The sequence below is a fragment of the Achroia grisella genome, unplaced genomic scaffold (genome assembly GCF_030625045.1).
Source record: "Achroia grisella isolate CSIRO2021 unplaced genomic scaffold, CSIRO_AGI_Agris_v1 utg1581, whole genome shotgun sequence".
Lineage (NCBI taxonomy): Eukaryota > Metazoa > Arthropoda > Insecta > Lepidoptera > Pyralidae > Achroia > Achroia grisella.
Window position 1 is genome coordinate 25,596 of NW_026712659.1, and position 25,724 is coordinate 51,319.

Genomic DNA, 25,724 nt, shown 5'->3' on the forward strand with positions numbered 1-25,724 from the left:
TCGTGAAGCGGGTCACAGGAGCGCGGCGTGACCGTCGCCGTCGTCGCCGTCGTCGCCGTCGCCGTCGTCGCCGTCGTCGTGGTGGTGGGCAGTGTGAGCGCGGACGCAGCGCCGGCCACGTGGCGAGCGTGCGTCGCGATGTCGCTCCGCCGCTGTTTGTTGGTGGTGGGCGTGTTGTTGTGCGGCGCGGACTCGCGCGCAGACATAGACATACGAATTGGTTAGTGTTGTAGTTTTATTTTATTTGTGTATAGATTAGGTATACGGAGATATGTGTCGGGTAAAACTATCGACATAACATAATGAAGTATAAAACAAATAAATTTAAATACAAATTTATAATTAAAATTACATATCTTAGTACTTACACTCGCCGCAATATAACAATTATATTTATATAACCAATATGCCAGTGGCCGACTCCCGTAGATATATATGTATATGTATATATATATGGTAAGTAAATAGTGCACACGAGTAGATGGACGTGTATTGTGGACGTGATGCTCCAGATGTGTGTATTTGGGCTGAAAATAGAAAAACCATCTGAACCGGTTGGAGTGAAGCGAACGACATCAATTATAGAGAGTATAATATAATATAGTACAGTTGACTTCACGTATAGCTAGTAGGTAAATACGCTGCACGCGTTTGTATAATGCTTAGAATTGAAAGTTCGAGAAAAGAGAGAGTCCAAAACGTTAGCATTTTAAAATACCAGATGTCTCTTTTATACATTTTTATACATTTCACGATATATCATAAGAGTTTGTAATAGATCTACATGAATAAAGATATCTTCTGGACCATATTGTAACATCATAACGTAACAAAATCTGTTTGTTTGCCTGTTAGTTAGTACGTTAAGGTTTCACGTAAAAGGAGCTGAAAGAATTGAAACGTGTTTTTTTATCTATCTGCCTATAATCTCGGAGTCGCTGACGTGTAAACAAAACATCAACGACGGCTGCTGGTGACTTGTTTAGTACTATTTATTCATACATTAGCATTTTCTCTTTTCTTTAGTCTTTTGTCAACTTACATAGAGTTATCTGGTCGCAAGCTATGCAGACCTTGTTACAGGTACTAGACAACTGATATATATTATTAGATAATTTAAAAATAAAACAATACACACTAAATATACATATATAACACCCACATCGCTACAAACAATCATACTCATGATATATATTTGTACCGCGCGAGGACTCGAATCCTAACACAGGCAGTAATTAAACTGTTAAACCACCGGCACCGTGGCTGTATGAATGTGGCAAACGATAAATGAAGATAAATACATATCACAGTAATTACTAAACAAAATATACAGGCGGCAGATAGGCGGAAGGAGATCAGCAGTGGTATGGATGATGAGCGCAGCCTATTCAGATGAGCCAGCAATGTAACATGTAACGTTGACCTCCCCCCGGGTCCGCCGGGTCACCATCGTGATTGATTCCTATTAAATTAGTCACGAGGGGCCACCTGACCCTGCCTTAAGTTCATGTTATCAGTCTCCACTGGGGTCCCGTCAGCGTAAACCGTTAGCGCAGACCGTAGCACCATTCCATTACAATCTATTACAATATATATGTTATCTATGGGCTTGATCGATTTTTATGAAATTTTCTCTGAGCATCGGCTACTACCTATTTTTCATACCCCTAAGTGGTAATGAATATCCACCCCTAAATATTTGTTTTTTATTTTTTCGACATAATATTTTATTTTCATTTTATTATTATTTATGATTGAAAAATATATACTACCCTAAATTTTCACACTTCTAGCATCAACCCCTATTTTTTAATAGCGATTTTAATTTATATGGCAAAACAACGTTTGCCGGGACAGCTAGTATAATATATATATATATACACATATAAGTAGTCTGGTGGGTGTGATGGCACGTTGTGAGGTGACGTGTTGTGGTGGTGGTTGCAGGTGTGGTGGAGGCGGACCCGCAGCTCGCGCAGCAGCTGGCGGCGGCGGTGGACGCGGCGCGCAACGCCCCCGGGGCTCCCGGGGCTCCCGGGGCTCCCCGGGCTCCCGAGGCCGGGGTCGCGCCCGTCGAGCCCGACGAGCCGCTCGCGCTGCCCGCACAAGTCTGCGCACAGGTACATTTTATATTGTTTTCAAATATCAATTTCTGGCAATAAGATTATTTTATAAAAATCCCATTGAGTACAGATATTGAGACTTGCAATTGCAAATATATTCTGCGCCTGCGTTCATTCACTGTAACTTGACGTGTCATCATATTGTTATATGACTCGACCGACGCACGGGAGGCTACTCTTACCACTACGGTTGCCAACTATACTGTTTTAAACTGTATCAGCATTCACTGAAAGAGTTTTGTTCATTTTTCTAAAATACTTTTTAATATTCTTCACAGACTTGAATATATTTTATTTCTTATTTCTCTCTTATAAAAAAGTTGCCAGGCCTACTTATATATATACCGCGTGTGTGTGCAGGCGGCGCAGGGCGGGGTGGCGGTGGTGAGCGGGGCGCGGGGTGGCGCCGCGCGGCTGGCGGGGGAGGGCGCGGCGCGCGCGGGGCAGCCGCTGCTGCTGCTCTCGCCCGCGCCCCTCTACCACGCCTGGGAGGCGCTAGCGCTGCACCCGCACCAAGATATATTCGCGCAGGTGCTCGCTATTCTTTCTTATGCCATAACTATCTGGTAACTTTAATGTTACGACACTCATTGAGAACTTACTTTTAAACATGTATAGCTATGTCTCTAGAAAATAATATTAGTACAGCGTGTAATATTTGTGCCGTTTGTTCGCCAGACAGATATGCCGGGACCTCTGCGCGGAGAAGTCGTGGCAGCAGGCGGTGCTGCTGTACGAGGGGAGTGCTCACAGCGCGGCTATGATCGCGCCCGACGCGGAGCACCTCACGCTGATCCCGCGCCAGCTGCCCCCGCGCGGTGACGACGCGCTGCTCAGGTGATACCTACGTCGTCAATATAGATGAAGTGACACAATGGAAGACGAATGGACACAACCAAACATGGCGGTTGTTGTCGAATATGACGATAATGTGCTTGCGGCAGGAACTTGCTGTTGCTGCTGAAGAAGTCGGGGAGTACGAATTTCATAGTGTGGTGCGAGGAGGCGGAGCGCGCGCGGCTGGTGCTGGACGCGGCGCAGCGCGTGGGGCTGTTGTCCGAGCGGCACTCGTACATCGTGCTCACCGTGGACCTGCACACGCAGCCGCTGGCCAACTACAGCCACGGCGGGGCCAACATCACCAGTCAGTGCACCACACTACACAATTATACGAGTTTAAATTAAAATCTTCAAATGTTAATCCCGTGCATGAACAACTGTAATAAACAGATGGCAATAAATGTATACCATAAAGTAATCGAATCATTGAATGCAGCTTTGCAGTTATTCGACCTGGAGTCGTCTGAGGTGGTGACAGTGATGGAGAGATGGCGCGACGCGTACGTGACTCGACTGGGCGGCGACGTGCCCCAGGAGCAGCTGCAGGAGGTGATGTCGGCGCCACCCTCCGCGCTGCTGCTGGCTTACGACGCCGCCCGCCTCGTCACCGCCGCGCTCGACTACCTCCAGCTGCAGACGTTCGGGGAGGGCGCCTGCGATCGCGGCGTCGGCTCCTTCCATGCCGACACACTTCTAAATTACCTGCGCTCCGTAAGTTTAATATATATTAGGAATTAGGATGCCTCGTACCGTGCCTTCTATGTCATAACTTTTGGCTCCGTTTTATATTAGAGTCCCGTTTTCGTATTCGAGACATCCTGCGAAATGCGTGTTAAGAATGATTCGTTAAGCGAAGCAGGGTTTACTGTGCATGTACTGAAATGATCTATAGTCCATAGACGTGGCGGTGGCGTGTGCACACAGGAGGAGTGGAGCGGCGCTATGAGCTTGAGCGGCGGCGGCGCGTCGTGGGAGAGCGACGGCGGGCGGCGCGAGGTGCAGGTGCGCGTGGCGGAGCTGCAGCGCGGCGGGCGGCTGCAGGGCGCCGCGCTGTGGTCGCCGGGGACCGGGCTCGCCTGGCAGCGCCCCGCGGGGCCCCTCGAGCCGCCCCCCTCGCAGATCTCCATCGCCAATCGCACCTTCACCATCCTCATCGCGCCGGTACGACTCCACAGAGAGCACACTCCATCTACCTATATACTTTAATTAATATACAATAACTGCCTGCAAGGGAAGAGGGAAATTCAACTCCGATGGGGCAGTCCAAAGCGCCTTCAAAGATTTTATTGATTCCCGTTCGAATGGTTTTTTTAGTAAAGGTATCAATGAACTACCTATGAAATGGCAAAAGTGTATAAATAGCAATGGTACATATTTTGTTAAATAAATATATTAATTTTGAAAAAATCGACTTTAGGTTACTCTCTTACAAAACGCCAATTTCATATGTTAAGCAATTTAAAAAAGTTCTTTTACAGAATCAGCCCTATGTGATGAGACAGGAGTCGTCCCAAAGACTATCCGGAAACGATCGTTATGAAGGTAGATGTAATTTAAAACATTATTAGAAGTAGTTAGTATGGCTAATGGCAGTGATAGGTAAACCTGGTTACGTCTGTTGTGTATTGTGAAAAAGTACTTACAACAATATAATCATTTTTAAGTATTTTATCATATATCATTTGCTGATGCTGATGGAGTGTGTCAGGAACCAGAGTCTACGACATAGAATGACGTCAGACGATGGAATGAATATATTAGATGCCGGCGTCGGTGTTCTAGCCGATCCTTCGGACGGTGCGGCCAAGGCAATTTGATCACTGGTGAGATAATGCAGTGATTAGTTTTAGGATACAATGGGACTGGTATGTAGATGGTACAAAAGTCCCTAAATTTAACAACAAAAATAAAATCATTTACACTACATTTGTATATGTGTTATTATAAGTCTATATTTGTTACATTAATGTTATATAGCTGTGGTTTATACACTGGACAAATAGAAAAATAAAAATGGGTTAATCGAATAGTAACATTGTAACGAACCATACATTTTGTATTCCCTACATCTCTTTGATAATATTTTAGTCAAGTTATGTTGATATTGAAGATAATGTAATAGTAAAAACGTGTTCAGGTTTCTGCGTGGAATTGATCAGTAAGCTATCAGAGCTGTTGAATTTCACGTATACGCTGGTGGAACAGCCGGACGGCAAGTACGGCTCCCCGACCAACGTGTCCGGCGAGTGGGACGGCATGCTGGGACAGCTCATGCGCGATCCGGTGAGTCATACCCGCCACTACACGTCCGCCGTCTCCTGCCACCCACCTCCTGAAACTGAAGCCAATCACTGTGTATGTTATTTACAGAAAATCGACTTTGCAATCACAGACTTGACCATCACGGCGGAACGCGAGAAGGCAGTTGACTTTTCAACGCCATTCATGAACCTCGGCATCAGCATTTTATTCCGAAAACCTAAGACTCCAGAGCCGGAATTATTCGCATTTCTTTTGCCGTTCTCTAAGGAGGTGCGTCTGAGTTAGTTAGTGTTTGTTATGTCTTCTGATATTCATTTATGTATTATTAAATTGTCCATGTATATATAATATTATTCAAGCTCTATAAATGCGAAATAGATAAGAAACAACAAATTGTTATCATTTGTGGATTAATTACAATATGTTCCAAACGTATGTTGAGTTTTATCTAGGAACATCTAGGAGCATGCTGTGCTGTGGTTACAGGTTTGGATTTGTCTGGGCTTTGCATATTTGGGTACATCGCTGCTGCTGTATGTGGTGGGCCGACTGTGTCCTGAGGAGTGGCAGAACCCGTACCCGTGCCTCGAGGAGCCGCTGGCTCTCGAGAACCAGTTCACGCTTGAGAACGCGCTCTGGTTCAATCTGGGAGCTATGCTGCTGCAGGGCTCCGAAATTGCTCCTCTGTGAGTACAAACAGTGACTGTTTGTATATTTACTTCTAAAGATAGTCTTTATCGAATGATTTTTTTATTATTTGAAATAGCTCATATTCAAAATCATAGACTTTCTAGTATACGTATAAAGTGAAACAGCCTGCAACGCGAGCTGATCTCGATAGAAATAATTAAATCAGAAGTACCTTAGTGGAAGATTTTGTAAAATGTTCTCCCTTATTATAGGTTACGTAGACATAAAGAAATGATTGATTATGATTGGTCACATAGCAACACATGTCACAGGGCTTACGGCACGCGTGCAGTGGCGAGCGCGTGGTGGCTGTTCGCGCTGGTCATCACCAGCTCGTACACGGCCAACCTGGCCACGCTGCTCGCGCACAAGAGCAGCGACGAACTCATTCACAACGTACAGGACCTCGCCGACAACGAACTCGACATCACCTACGGCGCTAAAATCAATGGCTCCACCTACACGTTCTTCCAGGAAAGTATCACTTTGTATATAGCTACATGAAACTCTACCAAATGGAAATAAATGAATGGGTTACCTCAATATTGTAATCGGGTTATCACGGTGTTCTGTACAAGTATTGCAGTAAAAATGATACGTGATGGTTTTAGTAATGTTTATGTAATGTTGCAGCATTCACAAAACGAGCTCTACAAAAGAATGTTTAAACACATGAGCGAACACGACATGCCCGGAGACAACAACTCTGGAATACAGAAGTAAGAGGAATTATTATACCGCATACTAACCAAATACTATACATACACATATAGAGTATATAATCAAATATTAACCAGATTAAACCTAGTTACAATCACTGTCTTAATCAAGTTTGAACTAAATCGCTGTACACTTATTCAGCTCTTCACATCTGAGAACGAACCATTGAGCCCAGAAGACAAAATGTTTCTGACCAATATTACGACACCGCTCATCGAAGATACAGCAACCCTAGAGCTGGTAGCTCCTTCACCCAGAAGATAAGCATGTCCATTTAAAAAGGGAACGCTGCCGGTATCTTGGGAGCACTGCCTCGATATACCGCGTTGGATTATGATTATTTACAATAATGGCATGTAATTGTTATGTGCTTAAGTAAATAAATCTTTGTAGTCAATTACGATGCTGACCCATTGTCTACTGACCTGAAATTACAGTGAAACTATGTTTACAGGGTGGTGAATGAAGACTTTGCATTCCTTATGGAGTCTACTTCAATCGAGTATACGATACAGCGCAACTGCGAAGTTACGATGGTACAAATAATAGTACACTATGAGTTAGGCATTAAATCATTTATATTCAATTAAAAGAATGTTGCCATAGAGACACGTACGTAGTAATTCGCAATAAGTTGCTAATATGTCATGCCACTTGTTCCGAAATTTTGCTACCTGATCAAAGTAAGCAATTTGCTTGGCGGCTGAAACAAACGCGACTGATGAACCAACACAGCCGATTGTTGCAGTCGGTGTACTGTGAATTGACTGTATCAAACGTTGCAGGTGGGCTCGCTGCTGGACAGCAAGGGATACGGCATCGCGATGAAAAAAAGTGGGTATTTTTTAAGTAACTTAGTGCACCAACTACTACAAGTTTTTGCATGTGGCACCAGTTTAGTGCACTCTCTACGCTCACTCTACTCTTTCTTCGCAAAATAAAAGTTCCCTGTTCTCGTTAAAAATAAGTCAAACGCAATACCTAGTTATGAAATTATTTTGTGCATTCCCTGGACGTACTCTATCTTACTGATCTGTCTGGTCGTACTTCATATTACGTCGTGACATCTGGCGCTGTATACAAGGCCACGAGTGTATCACGAACACTGATTAGACTATTTAGTTTTGCAATAGCATATGCTGGTGGTCACTCGTTTCTCCCAAATTTGAAAATAAAAATGAATCTGTATTATTGTTTATAATAATACAGATACAACTTTATTTGAAAAGAACACAACCTCAGTTTCTTGACAGTTGTTCACATCTCGAAGTCATTCCAAACTGACGGTAGATTTAACATATCTTAAGAGTCTGTAATAGACCTACATGAATAAAAATATTTTGAATTTAAATTTGTAATTTCCATACGCAGACTCTCCGTATCGACACCAGCTGAACCTGGCGCTACTGAATCTGCAGGAGTCTGGAGTGCTGCGCGAGATGAAATACAAATGGTGGAACGAGAAGCACGGCGGCGGTGCTTGCAATGTACATATTACCATCTCTTATACACATTTACTCAAATACAAGTCTACTAAATTGTTCATAGTAAACTTCCAGAAAATTTTAGGCTTGTCTGTGAATACTCTACTGTCATAGTAGAGTTATAAACTCAAAGTCAGTAGGTACTTGTTACGATAATTTCTCAGGATGCAAGATGCCTGCGGTGCATTGAAATCAATATGTAATATTGATGTACCCACTCTACTATATATATAGTCTCTATATATATAGTTGATCTTATCACAAGCTGAGTATTTGTTTATGTTAATTCGTCGTAGGTGTGCGGATACGGTTGCAGCACGATTGCCGTAGACTACACCAGTGCCTGGTATTCGTCGTGCAACGAGTCTTGATATTGAATATATTTTGTCGGCAGGTCGGGGACGATCCATCGAGCGAGGAACTAAAGATGTCAAACTTTCAGGGCTTGTTCGTAGTATTAGTAGTGGGTTCCGCGCTGGGGATAGTGGTCTCGTGCTGCGACATGATATGGGCCGCCTGGCGCCACCCCCGGGACCCCGACGTGCCGTTCAGTCGACGCTTGTGGTCGGAGATTCGTTTCGTATTCCGATTCGAGCAATCGGAGAAACCTCTACAGGTGAGTGTTCTGTCTCTGTTCTGAAGAATTGTTCCATATGATGCCTACGGCTACCTTTTACCATCGTACCGTTCGCCATCGACAGGGAATTTATTCCCACACGATGAAACCTATGTAGTCTCGGACGGTGCGGTTTCAGAGGAGCTTCCTCCCGCGTACACTTACATTGTGGAATGAACTACCTGCCGAGGTTTTCTCGAGAGACTACAGCATGGGGGTTTTCAGGAAGGGTGTATTAAGGTTTTTTAAGGGTCGGCAACGCGCACGTGACACCCATGGTGTTTCAGGCGTCCATAGGCTGCGGTAACCGTTTACCATCAAATGGGCCGTATGCTTCTTTGCCACCTACGTGGTATAAAAAAAAGACGTACAGTACGCTGGCGGGGCACCAGTGAATTACGATAAGATGAGCACGAGGTCAGGTCAGTTAGTCTGTCGTGACGAGTTCACTAAGAATTTATAACGACGGTTTCCAAGGGGAACCGCGTGGAGGTCAACCTGTCATGGTACACTATTACTAATCCCCTCCCCCTCGCGACCCGGTTAACGTGTGCAGGGTCCGCTGAGCGGGTCGTCGAGCGGGTCCGCGCCGCGCTCGTCGTCGGCGGCGGCGGGCAGCGAGGAGGCCGCGGAGGAGGCGGAGGAGGTGGCGGAGGCGGCGGAGGAGGCCGCGGAGGAGGCGCGGCGGCGGTCGTCGTGCGGCCCGCGCGCGCGGCGCCGCTCGTCGATGCACGCGGCCAGCGTGCGGCTGGCGAGGCACGCCGCGCGCCGCTCGCACTCGCCCACCCCCCCGCGGGCCACCCCCGACCGCGCCCGTGCACTCTCACCGCCCACGTGAGGGTGCAGCGCCCTCACTCCTCTCCATATAAAATTACGTTCAAGGATACGATTCAAGTCAAAGCTCATTCGTATGAACTGTACAATACATTGTAAGTATGTTGAATTCTCTGAATAAAGCAAATAATAATACCTTTTTTATGTAATAGGAAAGCAGAAGCAATAGAAGAACGAATACTGAACAATATCTACATATTTGACGGTTTCGGATAACCAAATTGACACAATTGCTTGTAATGATTAAAGATTAAGTTAGAGTGCATTTTTTTTAATTAGACGTAATAAAACATTGTAACGTAGGTATTTTATACACGGTAATTTTATAGCGTGCACACACTCCTCTCAACGAACCATACTAACAGTTTAAATAAGACAACGATAAATGGGTCTATTTTCTATTCCGCTGAACTTGTATAGTGCTCCACAAAGTAATATACAAATTCAAAATATCTTTATTCATGTAGGTCTATTACAGACTCTTATGATATGTCAAATCTACCGTCAGTTCGGAATGATTTCGAGGTGAGAAGAACTGACAAGAAACTGAGCGCTATACATAGGTATAGCGCTCAGTTTCTTGTCAGTTCTTTTCTCTTTCTATATGTATACTTATGAAATGAATATGTAGAATTAAGAAATTAGTACAATCGTGTTTCCTGTGAATCGATGGATCATAAGTTGATTGTGGAAAGCGAATTTTAAGCCAGTTTATTTACAATGTATATTTATATAGGTGTCTATGTCTAACATTAAATGAAAATCCCGTGCATGACCAACTATTGCCATGCACGCTCGTCATTCAAGTAATCGTTTAGTGAGTAATAGGCTTTGCTCAGTAAATATGATTTAACAGATGTTTTGAATTTATTTAAGAGTAATTCCAGTATATCTTTTGGTATCTTATTGTAAATTTTTTTACCTATTCCCATAACAGACCTATTGACTTTTTCTTAACGATACTTGGGGACAGGAAGCTTGTTTTTAAATCTAGTATTACTATTGTGAATATTGCTGTTTTTTGGAAACAGGTGAAGATTTTTGTGACCATATAGAATATTTGAGTATATAAATTGAGAAGCAACTAACTGATTGTAATTCAATATATCAGACTGCAGGAAATTCCAGTGATACTTCTAGCATACCGTACAATGACAGTGTCACGACCAGTCGGGAGTAGCGACTGGAGTAGGTATGTACTATATACGTACTCCTTGAGATGATTGTTGATACTGACCATAGACAGGGACGGATCTACCTAAGGGCTTTTTGGGCTGCAGCCCAGGGCCCCGAGGATACAAAAGGCCCCCAGTCCCCACTGAAATGATATTTAGTTTATAAAAAAATATCTAGAATATTAAAAAAACCTATCATATGCTCGGCAACCCTGGGATCAATCAACCCATGCAAGTGTGCCTCTATTGAAAGGAACGGGGAATTCCTGGTCGGTGTATTTTTTTAGTTGAGTAATATAATTAGGGCCCTACAAATTCACGATCCGCCCCTGTCCATAGAGCCCCAATTGAATGTTACTTGCCAGGATATATGTACTCTATAAATATGTACTAACAGCAGTATGTGCAGCCCCTGTAATTGTATATTTGAAAATAACTCTATTATTTTTACGTGAACACATATTTTTCTCGTCAAACTGGAGCGCCTAGAAAACAACACGACGAGAACTATACGAGTTGAGTACCGGTATAAGAATACGAGTATTAATATATTTTTTGTTCTCAGAAAGTTGGTTTATGATCCACAATTGGCATCCTCTACTCTTGTATTTTTTTTAATGTGCCATACATTTTTTATGGATGATAATGGTATGGTGCACCCGCCTGCACTGACTGTTTACGCTGGCGGGGCACCAGTGGAGGATGATAAGATGAACATGAGGTCAGATCAGTTAGTACATCGTGACATATATTTACCAAAAATGTATCACGATGGTTTCCAGGGGGAACCGCGTGGAGGTCAACCTGACATGGTACATTGCTAGTAACGGGGTCATGAGTCCACATCACTAACAACCCCCTTCCCTCTGTGCCATACATTAGTTGTAGTATGTAATATTATGTTACCTGTGGTTATAGGTACTCGGTGTGTGTGTACTATAGATTATAGTTTAGTTTCAAATAACGTTTAGGTGCAATTTTGTAGTTTGTAAATGCTGCAGTAATGAATAAAAATAGTATACTTGTGTACGGTCGTAGTTTCATTCAATAATTTCCCTCTTCTGAACATATAACGCCTTCTCATACACGGCCACTACACATATTTACATTTACTATTATATAAATCAATATGTTCATGTTCATGTTCATGTTCATAGTTTTGGGTTTCCGTTAGCTTGCTCTTTGTGGATGATGGTACGTCGCTGGCCGCGGGGCCGGTGGTCCCCACTATTAATAGTCCTCTCTGGTCCTAAAGTGGACTATAGAAACCGCCCGCCGCCCGCCGCCCGCCGCCCGCCGCTTCAGAACTGTCCGCCCTCCGCAACACAACTCTGGGAAATCTAATTTTAAATTAATATGCTGATCGCTCTGGATGTCACGTTTGAGCCACTGTCCCAGATACCCATAGTTGCGGGTTCGATTCCCGTGCAATAAAATTTTCATAAGTAAGTATACATTCATACTTATGCATAAAAAAGAGTGTACCTATAGTATGTAGTTATGAAATTATCTGTAGTTAGATATTGTTTTAATTACAGGCACATACATACATACAGTGACTTGTCTCAATTAAGTAAGTAGGTACCTACTTACTTCATTGAGTTCTTCATGTTGGTATTGTTTGTTACAACTACATGTGTCTCATAATAAATGGAATCAAGAAACATATTATATTATAAGTAATTAAATAAATACAAAAAATGTAGACAGCCACTCAAAGTGAAAGTACTCCTGAAGATTGTCTGTTGTATTACAGTATAGCAAATCTAGACACGCGGCAGCGTGTCAAGCCGAGTTTCAAGTAAACTGGCCTGCAGCACCGTGTGTATATTTACACGAACCATTTGGAGCCACTTTTGACCCCCTCATAACTCAAAAACTCTTTCACATAAACCTGTCAAATTTGGTTCATATATTGAGACTTGCGAGATAAATATGTGTTCCAAATTTCATAAACATATCTCAAACGGTTATTTAGATATTAATGTCCAAAAATCGTCATTTTTATCACTGATCAACTATAGATCAAAATTATAACCCACTTCCAGATGACCTAGGAAGTTCAAATTTGGTATGCAGATAGGTAATTAGGTGAATATAAAGGAAAAAATCTGAAACTGGTAAATTGTTATCATTTTACTACAATTTTTCACTTTAATTGATTCTATTTCAACTTACACTGGACGAATACTAAAATTCTATGAAAACGTCGATAGCCACCAATTGACATTGATCCCTGGCGAAAAATCTCATCTTGTACTGGACGGAAAGTAATATTGTATGAAAACGTCGATCATTACCAATTTACGTTGACCCCTTCACATCAGTGTCGATAACTAGCAAACTTCAAATATTGCATTGAGCGGTAAACACTAGTTGCTATAATTTAGATTCTGTCTAAAATATACTCGTACTTATAACTAGGAGTATAGTCGAATTTCGTATTTATTATGTTATTAACTGAGATTTGGTATTAATTATTGTTTCAATATTTAGCGCACATCGATAGTGTAAAATCATTATTTTTATAAATAATTATTAAACAATAGGCATTTCGGTATAGGGCGCCGCGGCGGCGCCGTGTGGGAGCGGTGCGATAAAACGTTGACGCGAACCTGTCCGAGCGAATGGCAGCCGCCCTCATATGTCTCAATGTTTTGTTTCTCGATATCTAACCTATAAGGTTGCGATTTATGCTACGAAATTTATAGCTTTCTTAAATTATACTTATATATTTGTGATTATATTATTATTACATTATTTTAGTAAATACGTATGGTATAGACAATAGTTTAAACCAAAAATTAATAACAATTTTAGTATAGTTATAAGTAGGAATGTATAGTTAACTCGAGAATGAGAACTCATTGGTAACAAATTGTTTTCTTGAGAATTCAATAGATAACAGTCAATTTGTTACATAATCGTCTTTACGAACTATAACGTGTCAATACGAAGTTTCAGATATTAAATAATGTATATGTTGATAGAGAACAATTCCGTATTTGCTTAACATATGCTATTACTATCCACAAATCACAAGGCCTTAGTTTTGGCAGTCCTCTTCTCAACATAGGCTCCTCAATATTTAATAAAGGGCAGGTTTACGTTGGACTCTCCAGAGTTAAAACCTTAGATGGAGTACGTCTTAACAATTTAGATCCAAGTCACGAGAGCTCTATTGTAGAGTACAACCATCTGTGGACGTTATACCGCCCCGATTTGCCCAAAAATTCCTGATACTGAATTGGCATTGCACTTGAACATTTAAACGTTACAAGAAAATATAGAAAATAACACAAAAAAAAGACAATTATACCCCGTAAATATACTAAAATACAGTAATTTATCAAAAATAATTTGGTATTAATTTAGTTATAAATAAGTACCTCGTATAATTTATGTACAAAAAGTAATGATATCCCATCAAAAACATAAATGTGAAATGATAGCCGAGTTTAATATTATGATATATGCCTTGATTGTTGACTTCTACGACAAAAGAGATGAGATCTAAATGGGTGCCAAGTTCAATGGTCTGTCCTGAAATGTATTTATAACAATATAAAATATCATTTCTTCTTATAACTTAGGATAATATACTGTAGCCTAAGGTCTAACTTGGCTAGTTTTCATATACGAAATATACTGTAGCCTTCGCAAGTTCTAAACATGTTACTTATCGGTTCCTATTTTATTATTAGTAGTAACTAGCAATCGAAAGTAATAATTGGTATATGAGAACTGGCCTGACTTACAATGTTGTGTTGGTATTAAATCAAGTCGTAGGATAAAATGATAAGCACGTCCACTAGGACACGTTGTAGTATTTCATTCATAACATCAAAGCAATGTACCACTTATCTGTATACAAATAAGCGCATTTTTCCTAATTACTGATTTATCAAAAAAGTGGCTGAGGCGCAGGCGTGGCGGTATCGAGCTGCGCGGGGACGGAGCGCGGTGGCGAGATGTGGCGGGTGGTGGCGGGCGGCGGGCCGCGCACAGTGCCGCCGCAGCGACAGCGGCGAGTGGCCACCACCGCTCTCGACCGCCGCGTCTCCGCCGGGCTCCGCCATGGAGGCGCAGCAGCCAGCCGCGCCGCACGTCGCGCGGCCCCTCGTGCACGCCGACGAGTACGGCGAGGTGGACGCCACCAGGTACGACCACCACGCGCCACCGGCAGGACACCACCACCATCATCATCCACCCCTCATATATATATATGTATATAATACTCCCTCTACGACTACATGTAGCTAGGTAAACACAGTTACCTAAGAATGGACTCAGGTGATTCTGACGCCTCTGTCGTGTTCAGTATATGAGTGAGGCCGCGGGGGCGTTACAGTCGACAGAACGATCCGAAGATTGAAGAGATTCAGTTGGTAGTGTTGCGTTACATTACAGATGTGACTGCGGGATGTGACACACACACACATACACACACACACAGATATACATTATACGCCTAGTAGTGAATAAAGATGAATGTTAAGAATTATCATGATATAACGAATAAATAAAGTACCACCTGAAACAAACAATCATGAACATGGCGCTACAGGAGGAAAGTCTAAAATCACATCCTTTCTCAGTGCCATGTTTAGTTTTTAATATAAATTTTCATTTGTACTGTAACACAAAATGGCTGTAAAGTTTATATAATTGGGTATCGATCTCTGTGCATTTAAGTTAAAATAAAACACAAATTTCTGTTCTGGTGTGGGAGGAGAGCTTGCAGTTGTCATCTTCTATACAACATAATTATCTCCATTTTGCTATGGGGTGGGTTGTACGTAAGTAGGTGACTTTATAATATAACATGACCTACATCAATTGGTAGGTATACTTATAGAGGCAACATTTTATAGCACCAACTGATGACATCCTTATATTTCAATGGTTGCTCATTCCTTTATTCAATTATTAATATAAACAGAGCGTATGGTAAACACGCATTAATTGGGTTCCTCAAGAGTTATATACAGCCGGGAATTTATACTGTATACATACGGGAACTTTTATACATTTTTAATTAAGCCACAACCCGAGAGGAAGTCACTTTTGAATTGTACAGTATCTGCAGCAAAGAGAACTGATTCAAAATTCAAATTCAAAATATCTTTATTCATGTAGGTCTATTACAGACTCTTATGATATGTCAAATCTACCGTCAGTACGGAATGATTTCGAGATGAGAAGAACTGACAAGAAACTCAGCTCGTATTCTGTTTAAATAAAAGTTGTACATGTTTACAATAATACAAATTCATTTAAATTCAAATTTGAGAGAATAGTGACCACCAGCGTATGCTATTGCAAAACACAAAAAATCTAATCAGTGTTCGCAACCTGAACAGACCAGTCCCCAAAAGCAACACTCGTTCAGGAGTATGACGGAACGGGAACCGAAATCTCGTTATATTATGGTTTTGACATTATGTTTGGCGACTTAGTATAGAATAGAATAGAATAGAATAGAAATCATTTATTCAAATAAACTCAATTTAAGCACTTTTGAATAGTCAACATTTTTTTAAATCTACCGCTTACTCGGAAAGCTGTCTCATCACAAGAAGATTAAGCAAGAAACTTGTGTGTTGCTCTTTTAAACAATCCTTGTAAGTTCACATTTTACAAGTCGAAACGTGTGAATACAAACTACCAACCAGCACTAATTTATTTAGGCTCAAATATAAAAACACAACAAGATTAAATCAGTCAGTCAATCACTTACAATCCAATTTAATAGCAAAGTGCGTCGTTTGATGTTAATTTGTAGATATTTATTAATTGTATTGTCACCTGACCTGCAACCTTATATTTACAATTCCAAAGTGTTTTATAATTCACGTTGCGATTCGTTCAATTATATTTGGCGTAGGTACTACTGCGACTCCGGGAGCCACCCACGCCTATTGTGTTCGTTTATTGGGGGTAATGTCGTTTCCAGTTGAGTAGTTCTTGTTGGCTCAATTTTCATAACAATAATAAATAAAGAGTAAAGAAAGAAATAATATTAAGTCAGGTCAATTCACAGAGCGCCATTTAATCTCCAACTAAGCAAAACTTGTAATATAGGTCCTAAACAACTAAAAGAAAGAATGAAATACATTTTTTTGCATGGGTAAACACCACATGCAATCTTAGTTATTAATGTTCACAGATTACATTGGCCCGGCCGGTGTCTCATCTCACCTCTCTCATATTACCGAGACATGTCTCGGTAATAAAATAATCATCAATATCTACATAATGTACTTACTATATACATGTAATCCAAATTTAATTACAATCAATACTAAACGATTCTGTTAAAAAACAATTAAAGTTCTACAAACCCTATACCATGTCGTTTGGCCGATGTGCTAATAGAAGGTTGACATCTACCTCTTAACGGAGAAGAGCACACCTGGCAAGCAATGTTAACCAGTTGTTACGGTATGAACAGGTACCCGGCGCCGAAGGAGGCGACCCACAAGGTGCGCGGCCGCAGCGACCTGCTGGAGCTCCTGTGCGGTCCGGACGCGGTCGACCCCGAGTTGCTGACGGTCAAGACTTTCTACTTCTTCTTTTACTCGGCATTCGGCTCGCTTTTCCCATTGATGGGCGTATACTTCAAGCAGATGGGCATGAACGCGGGCCAGTGCGGACTGCTCATCGGCACGCGACCTTTTGTCGAATTCCTGTCGGCACCGTTCTGGGGGAGTCTAGCGGACAGGTGGCAGAAAGGCCGTGTGCTTCTATTGGCCTCGCTCGGAGCTTGGGTGGTCTTCACACTGCCGCTGAGCTGGGTGCAGCCCGCAGCCGTGGCATGCGTGCAGCCGATGAACAATAACTCCTATGAATTGGTTTCTCCAAACTACGACGAAGAATGGCCAGCCACAAGGAAATTCAAAGGACCCGCAGCAGGCGGTCGCGAGGGCTCACCGCTCCCGGTCAGTGATGCTAAAAATTACGATCCAGAAAAAAATAGCGACTGGGTTACGCCCCTCCACTCGTACATCGTGTACCGGACTCCCGACATACAGAAGACGTTCTTTCTTCTTCTGTTACTGGTGGTTATTGGCGAATTCTTCAGCGCGCCCGCTATAACACTCGCCGACTCGGCTGTTATAACGCTCCTGGGGGAAGATGCTGACAGGTAATACAGTACAGTACAACTTATTGTTTACTCATTATACAACAAACTAGCCGAATGGACAACGAGAACCTTTGTGTTCTTGGTATAGAATCTATATTCACGTCCAATTTCATTAAGGTCCGTTTATACCTGGAATGTTAGAAATCAGACAGATATAATTTCACATTCACACAGGCGAACCTTTTGTACATTGTTTAAATTTTTTTAAAGTCTTTTATGGATAAAAATAACCATAAACGGCGTCGTTCGTTGTTCGTTGTTCGTTGTTCGTGTTCGTGTATGTGTACATAACATAACAATCTGTGTCGTCCACGCTCGTACATGTACCGGTAACACGAGTGCGACCCTCGTCACAGGTACGGCCATCAACGAATGTTCGGCTCCCTGGGCTGGGGGCTGGCCATGTTCTTCGTGGGCATCGCACTGGACCACAGCACCGCCTTCAGCTCGCACCCGTGCGGTGGGCCGCAACGATACGAAAAAAATTACACCATATGCTTCGCCACGTTCTCCGTGCTCATGGGGGCTGCACTTATGACCGCGTCGCAGGTATTTACGATACGATATGTTATGTTAATTCTTAAAATATTGTAGAGAAAAGAATAGTAGCCACTCATAAGAGGTAGTCAGACCAGGGGCGGACCGTGAATTTGTGGGCCCTGGGTAAATCTACTCAGGGGCCTACCTAATTATATTACTCATTGTTTATATTTATGCTTACATTATATTCTCTGCCACGTTGGATTCTAATATAACTATATTAGAATCTAACGTGGCAGGAAGTGAACTTACTGGCCTCTCTTGGATTCATCTTTGAGAGTCAGTGCGAAATATGAATTGTGACACAGTGTTTTTTTCGGCCAAATTTTCGGCAAAATACTTACTAAATTAATATAAGTACCTACTTATGTATAGTAAATCATTACATGACGCTCTCTATTCAATTAATTATTTCATACTGATTTGAAAGTTATTGTTGTTTGAGAAAAATGTATCGTAATCGCTGGCATTAATTTCTGAAATCTATAGCAAACAATATTTGTTGGTTTAGATAAGGTTCAAATACGAGTTCGCTAGTCCGGAGGTGCACACGGCGGAGGCACCGGCGGCGCCGTCCGAGCCCACCCACGAGGAGAAGCTGCAGCAGCAGTTGGCCGAACAGCTGCAGCTGCCGGGGCTGGACACCAGCGCGCCGCAGGCCCGCCAGCCACCGCTGCAACATGCCAAGGTTCTCCACACCTCAGACCCACTACAACCACACCTACAACAACCTATTATACCTATTAATCTGCCTTTTATAAATATTTCCAAACTAATTTTGACTTCTCCCCAGAGATCACATGATAGTCGATAACAATTATTTTCCAGAGAAGCACTAGTCCAATTAATTTGTCTTACGACGCACATTTTTTCACATTGTGTATTTAAAAATATTTTTCAACTGATCACTTACGATACAGTCGGTAAACTACAAACGTAAATTTTCCGAAATACAATATTTTCATTTGGTTTTATTCTTTATTTAAGTATAATGAATGTATTATCAGTATATAGTATATATTATATGGAGAAGTATACCTTCCACACTCATTCATGCATTCATTTTTTTATGTGTTCAGTTGATTCATTCATTTCCTATTTGGTTGTTTTGTTTTAGCGCAATACAATATAGGTACTTTGTGTTAATTAAGTGCAACCTATAGTAGCTCTAATGTTACAACATACATTAATGTAAATTAAATTATAACGCCGTTGGTTACTAATAAATAAAATAAAATAATAAATAAGCCGATTAAATTGATTATAATTGGCCCCGAGTTTATGTTAACATGTCTAATTCTCATGTCTCTCTCATTCCGCCGCCAGGTGTTCGCGCAGACGACGCGGGAGATGCCCGAGTGGGTGACGGTACTGCGCCAGTTCCAAAACGTGAAGGCGGCCTCGTTCCTGCTGGTGGCCTGGTTCATGGGCTTTGGCATCGGCCTCATATTCACGTTCCTTTTCTGGCATCTTCAGGTACATGACCGTCTGCTGCAGCCTCATGACCTGCGATACAAGCGTCGGCTACAGACCTAGTTGTAAACTGTATTCTGTTGACAGGACATCGGCGGGTCGCCCACTCTCTTCGGCGTCGCTTCCGTCATCAATCACATCTCGGAGATCTTCGCGTACTTCTTCAGCTTCAAGCTCATTACTCAAATGGGCCATGTTAAGGTAATCAACAGATACAAATTCACTATTAAATGTAGCTACTGTTTAATTTATTTATTTATATATTGTTATTATTTAACCCACTTAATACAGAGTTACAAGTTTATATGGCGGACTTAACACCTTAGTACAATTACATAGTATAAAACAAAGTCGCTGTCGCGGTCTGTCCCTATGTATGCTTAAACCTTAAAAAATACGCAACGGATTTTAAAGCTTATTTTTTGTTATGGATAGAGTGATTCTAGAGGAAGGTTTATATATATAATACATGTACAGGCTCGCAGGATTTTATAAATTATACGCCGATTTATGTATAAAATTATATTGTCCTTGTTCAAAGCCTTAAAGAATGTCTATTATACTGATCACATGTGTGTGTGTGTGTGTGTGTGTGTGCGTGTGCAGGTGCTGTGCCTGGGCCTGGCGGGGAACGTGCTGCGCTTCCTGTACATCTCGTGGCTGGAGGACCCGTGGTGGGTGCTGCCGTTCGAGTTCGTGCAGGGCGTGACGCACGCGGCCGTGTGGGCCGCCTGCTGCTCCTACATCGCGCACGGCGCGCCGCCCGGGCTCCGCTCCTCCGCCCAGGGCGTCTTACAAGGTCAGACACGCACACATTTCAGAACGGGAAACTACGCCTGCTCTCTGCCCATCAGACAGTCTTCTAAACGCACTACAATAGTCTATACATACAAAGAAAATTGGAGTGTCTGTTTGTCATACCGAAATAACCGTTTTTAATACATGCATATGAATAATAAATACTGTACATACACCAAAACAACATTTTTACAATTTTTGGCTGTCTGTTTGTTCCGGCTAATCTCTAAAATGACTGGACCGATTTTGAAGGAACATTTTTTGGCAGGTAGCTGGTGTAATAATGAATAACTTAGGTTACTTTTGTTTTAGAAAAATAAAGTTAAATTCCACGCGGACGAAGTCGCGGTAACGGCTAGTCTACAATATAACCTTATTGTAGTAGCAGGAACTGTCTGTTTCGTATGTGTAACGTTCGTTAACTGTAGGCCTACACCACGGCCTGGGGCGCGGGTGCGGCGCGGTGCTGGGCGGCATAGCGGTGGCCAAGTGGGGCACCACGCGCACGTTCGCGGGCTACGGGCTGCTGTGCGCGGTGGCGCTGGCCGCGTTCGCGTTCGTGAACTTCCGCGGGGAGCCGGAGGCGGAGGTGGGGGGCGCGGGCGCGGACGAGGAGGCGCGCGCGGTGGCGGAGGCGGGCGTGCTGGCCCCCCACGGGGTGCCCTCCAACCCGCTGCCGAGGGCGCTCTCCTCCACGCGCCTCGCGGACCTCGCCCACCACGACTCGTACGGCGCCACGCAGGTACACTCCCCCCCCCCTCCCACCCCGCACACTCACACACACGCACACACTCACACACAGCACACCTCATAAATAAAACACCCGTGCAAAGTCATTTATTATTTAAGTAATTAGTGAAAATGCTCTCCAAAGGGTATTTTCACAAGTTTCACAACACAACGCCACAAGTTATGAAACGCGAAATCATCTGTAATATCTATACTAATATTATAAAGAGAAAAGATTTGATTGTTTCTTTGTTTATATGCTTTGAATAGGCTCCGAAACTACTGGATTGATATGAAAAATTCATTCACCATTAGAATTCTACATTATATAACAATACTAGCCGCGGATTCACCCGCGTGACATTTACAGTCATATGTTGTTCTGATATATGTATATATAAGCTATATTACTGTAAAATTTCAGTAAATTCCGTTCAGTGGTTCATGAAAGAGTAACAAGCATTCATCCATACTCACAAACTTTCACGTTTATAATATTAATAATAATAAGATTAAACAAATCATTACAGTAATTACCAATTATTGAGTATTAAGTATTAGTACCAATTTTTTTTTTAATATCCCCGAAGCAAAAAAACGTAATCCTCACGTGTCTTCTTGATGTACATTGTACATTGTACATTGTACATTGGCCTTCAGCTTGTTTGCCATTAAACACATATTAGAGTAAACAGGATATTGTAAAGGTAACTGGTTGATTGTGATGTTTGTGTGTGGCTGGTTACAGAGCTACAGCGGTGCAGAGAGTCTGAGCGTGCCGGGGCAGGGCCCGCAGCCGCCGCCCTCCAGGCCCGCGAACCCGTTCCTGGCAGACCAACAGTCGGCACCCGCCTACAGATAAACAGGAAGCTCCACGCGGCACCCCTAACATTGCATTATTTTTTCTCACTAGAGTTGAAACGTTCAGTGATCGACTGCAGTCAGCTGCACCGGACAGAAGTTACATTAACACCGTCGCAGCGCTCCACTCCGTGCTTGTAACTGTTATATGTTAGAGCTCGATGGTGAGTTGTCCTATTTTCGATGTGGACTGTGCTGCAGTTAGTCTGTAGTTAGCACACACCAAGCACAACCTAGGGCTCGTCCCCCGCCGGCCCGGTGGCGGCCGGGGACGCCGCGCCGGGCTGGACCGAATGACCGAATTTACTCGTAAAGTTTTCCCGAAGTGTAAGGTGGATATATATTTATCTGAAGTGTCGTGACGTGTCGTGTAGTGACAAGTTTCCACATTTATATGTGATGTTTTGCCGCCTTCTTACGATATATTGAATCAATAGCTGTAGCTCAGTCGTAGTAACTCCGACGCGTCACAATACAACACTGTCGCTCGTACATTTGCTGACGTGTCATGGCGTTCGCACACCCCTCCGCTCTGACTCGGCCGGGATCGTTGATGAGACACAACACATCATGTACACACACATACACTAAACCGAAACCGTTCTAAAGAGTTATGTCACGAGTCACGACACATCACACAATCATAAATCCACCTTTAGTGTAACTAAATGTTATAGTACCTATATATAATATTTAAATTCAACGATTTTAGATATATCGTTAATTTTCAAAGTTTACTAAAATATTGTGAATTATTTTAATGTGGTATAAGTTTTTAACTTACCTACATAATAACGACAAAAACTTGTGTGTGTTTTATGATGGCATACAATTTTCGTTTCGAGTAATTATATACGAATAAGTGTAGCCGAGCACAGATCTGTACCTGCTGTAGGTTCTAGAACGTACGTGAAAATAGTTATGTTTTGATGAATGATGTATGCGTTAGATATATTGTTCTTGTTGATTGTATATCACGACTATTGTTACGTTTATATTGATGTAAGTCCCTGTTAGGCGTCTGCGATTTTAATATTGAGGATGCCATTTAATATTGTTGCTTGTGTTGTTGTACCCGACTATTTATCTTCAGACAACCGCCTAGTATAGTAACTACTAGACTTTTAAAATCACCGTAAGTAGATAGTATTATATTATATCAGTCAATGATACGAGTATCAGGTGTGCATTTGTGTAATTTAAAGTAACATGTCGCGGCTGAGGTGTACTTGTATATAATGTTTATCTGAATTATATTGCTATAGCTACCAGCTGTGGGCCGCATGGCGGATTGTGTGTGTGCGCGCGTGTGTATGGTGTGTATGAGTGCGGAGTGTGTGTGTGTGTGTGTGTGTGTGTGTGTCGCGCAGTGCGTGGCGTCATGCGGCGTGTGTGTGCACACAATACACACGGCACTCACATTCTATCGCTATTGAACTTCTGTCAAGTGTTTATTCGCGGTGTTCATTGTTGCTGCGTTCGTGTCACGCTATCTATTGTGTGTGTGTGTGTGTGTGTGTGTGTGTGTGTGTGTGTGTCGCGGGGTGGGGGTGGGAGGGTGTTACGGACACGTTTGTGTGTACGATGTAAAACGCGATGTCATATCATGGTGTGATGAGTAGAATCTATATTTATTATTATATACAATATAATATTTAAGTATGTACATGTTTATAGCTGAGAGAATTACTTGTTCTCGCATTCTGGTTACTTATTGCAACTTAGAATTAATGAAAAGAGCTGTCCAGTACCATTTCAAGGTTTTAATTTCAAGTTCTCTCTCTTGCCTCACCACCTGGTGACGCCTTGTCACACGGTCTACTGAAGACCAAGCAACTACGATCGCCTCAGATCGGATATACCAGTTGCTATTGTAAAAATTGTATAACCGCTCGAATGGCAACTGTGAAAACGTCGCAGCAGAGCACTGACCGGCCGTGTGCGACGCAGAGCGCGTACAGCATCCAGCTGCTCCCTCATCTGCGGAGATTTGTAACAGACGAGAACATAACTGTGAACGTATCGTGTATGTACATGATCGGGAGGCCTACGCTGCGTCAGGAGGAGCCTGGCGTCATTGTTTAGTCTCGCTCCGATCTCCACTCTAGATAGTATAATATTTTGTTGTTAACGTATGAGATATTCTATTACGATAGACATAATGTATTCTTGTTGTATAGGTTCGATATAAGCGGGGTCGATGAGCTCCGAGCCCCGGACTACGGTGTCCGGCGTCCGGCGTCCGGCGTCCGGCGTCCGGCGTCCGGCGTCCGGCGTCCGAGGCTCGGACGCTCGCGGCCCGACACCGGTTATATATTTTTGCACTGTCTGTATCAATATGTCTACAGTAGGCGCGACGAATGTCGTGCGTTGTACTTTCAATTTCAAGATGTATAAATAAAATAAATCAATGTTGAACGATCCCTTTCGTTTCATTTACTCACAAAGCCCTTTCGTTTCACTCCAGACGGCACTTAATGCATATCATGGTTATATACCGTCAGTGCTACGCTACGGTTTAATAATTTGGGGCAATTCCACTGAGATAAAAAAAATTGTATAAGAGCACTATGTAATTTGGGAAATAGACATTCATGTAGACCAATGTTTCAGAAACTAAATATTCCTCCTTTACCGTGTTTATACTCGAAATATGTTTGTTCGTGAAACAGAATTTACGTATGTTTACATCCCACTGGCAAATAAAAGGTAATGCAAGAACAACGAGAAAGAATAAGATAGTATTGCCCAAAAGTAACCTAACGTTATTTCAAAGCGATGTGTCTTACATGGCACATGAAATATTTAATGGACTACCTACAGATTTCATAGAACTGACAGGACAACATTTTAAAAATAAATTCACTAAATGGCCGTTAGTGCACTGTTTCTACTCTTTAGATGATTATTTAAATTATAAACACTATGAATAAAAATGTAATATAATGTAATAATGATAATAATAATAATAATTGTAACAACATTGTATAATAATCGTTAAATATTAAATTAGAATATAATTGTTATAATATATTTAATTGTGTAATGTAACTTTTAGGCTTAGTAATAAAAAATTGCTTGCCTTCTATAAAAAGGCATATTACAGCGCCGCCTGCTGATATCATCACTGTGACTTAATTGTTTACTATCCTGTCTGTAATGCAAATAACCGACTTACTTACTTACTCACTTACTTACAGCACACTTACAAATGGACGCCGCGGCAGCAGCCGAGGTAGGTGCAGCCCACACATGTTATGGTGAATGAGGTTGACGATGGTGTCCGTGCATTTACATTATAATAATAATATCAGGACAATTCACACAGCGCCATCTAGACCCAAGTTAAGCTAGCTAAAGCTTGTGTTATGAGTACTAGGCAACTGATACAAATTCATGTATATATATATATTGTTTTTGTAAATACATATA

General features: G+C 42.2%; 2 protein-coding genes across 2 annotated transcripts; both read left to right on the forward strand.

Moving 5' to 3' along the window:
* The first annotated feature begins 70 nt into the window (after positions 1–70).
* Positions 71–9,600, forward strand: LOC131841303 (glutamate receptor ionotropic, kainate 2-like). Its single transcript, XM_059189626.1, has 18 exons — positions 71–220; positions 1,948–2,120; positions 2,484–2,654; positions 2,806–2,960; positions 3,068–3,267; positions 3,400–3,674; positions 3,888–4,124; positions 4,442–4,505; positions 5,101–5,246; positions 5,334–5,495; positions 5,712–5,911; positions 6,188–6,386; positions 6,546–6,634; positions 7,090–7,171; positions 7,421–7,469; positions 8,007–8,122; positions 8,514–8,735; positions 9,292–9,600. The coding sequence occupies exons 1-18, from the start codon at positions 139–141 to the stop codon at positions 9,571–9,573; spliced, it is 2,904 nt and encodes a 967-aa protein (XP_059045609.1). The 5' UTR covers positions 71–138; the 3' UTR covers positions 9,574–9,600.
* A 5,169-nt stretch (positions 9,601–14,769) lies between these two features.
* Positions 14,770–23,193, forward strand: LOC131841316 (major facilitator superfamily domain-containing protein 6). Its single transcript, XM_059189639.1, has 9 exons — positions 14,770–14,904; positions 17,199–17,891; positions 18,248–18,440; positions 18,943–19,119; positions 19,758–19,907; positions 19,992–20,105; positions 20,511–20,703; positions 21,131–21,444; positions 22,180–23,193. Exons 1-9 carry the CDS (start codon positions 14,822–14,824, stop codon positions 22,291–22,293), a joined length of 2,031 nt encoding a protein of 676 aa, XP_059045622.1. The 5' UTR covers positions 14,770–14,821; the 3' UTR covers positions 22,294–23,193.
* Positions 23,194–25,724: the final 2,531 nt, after the last annotated feature.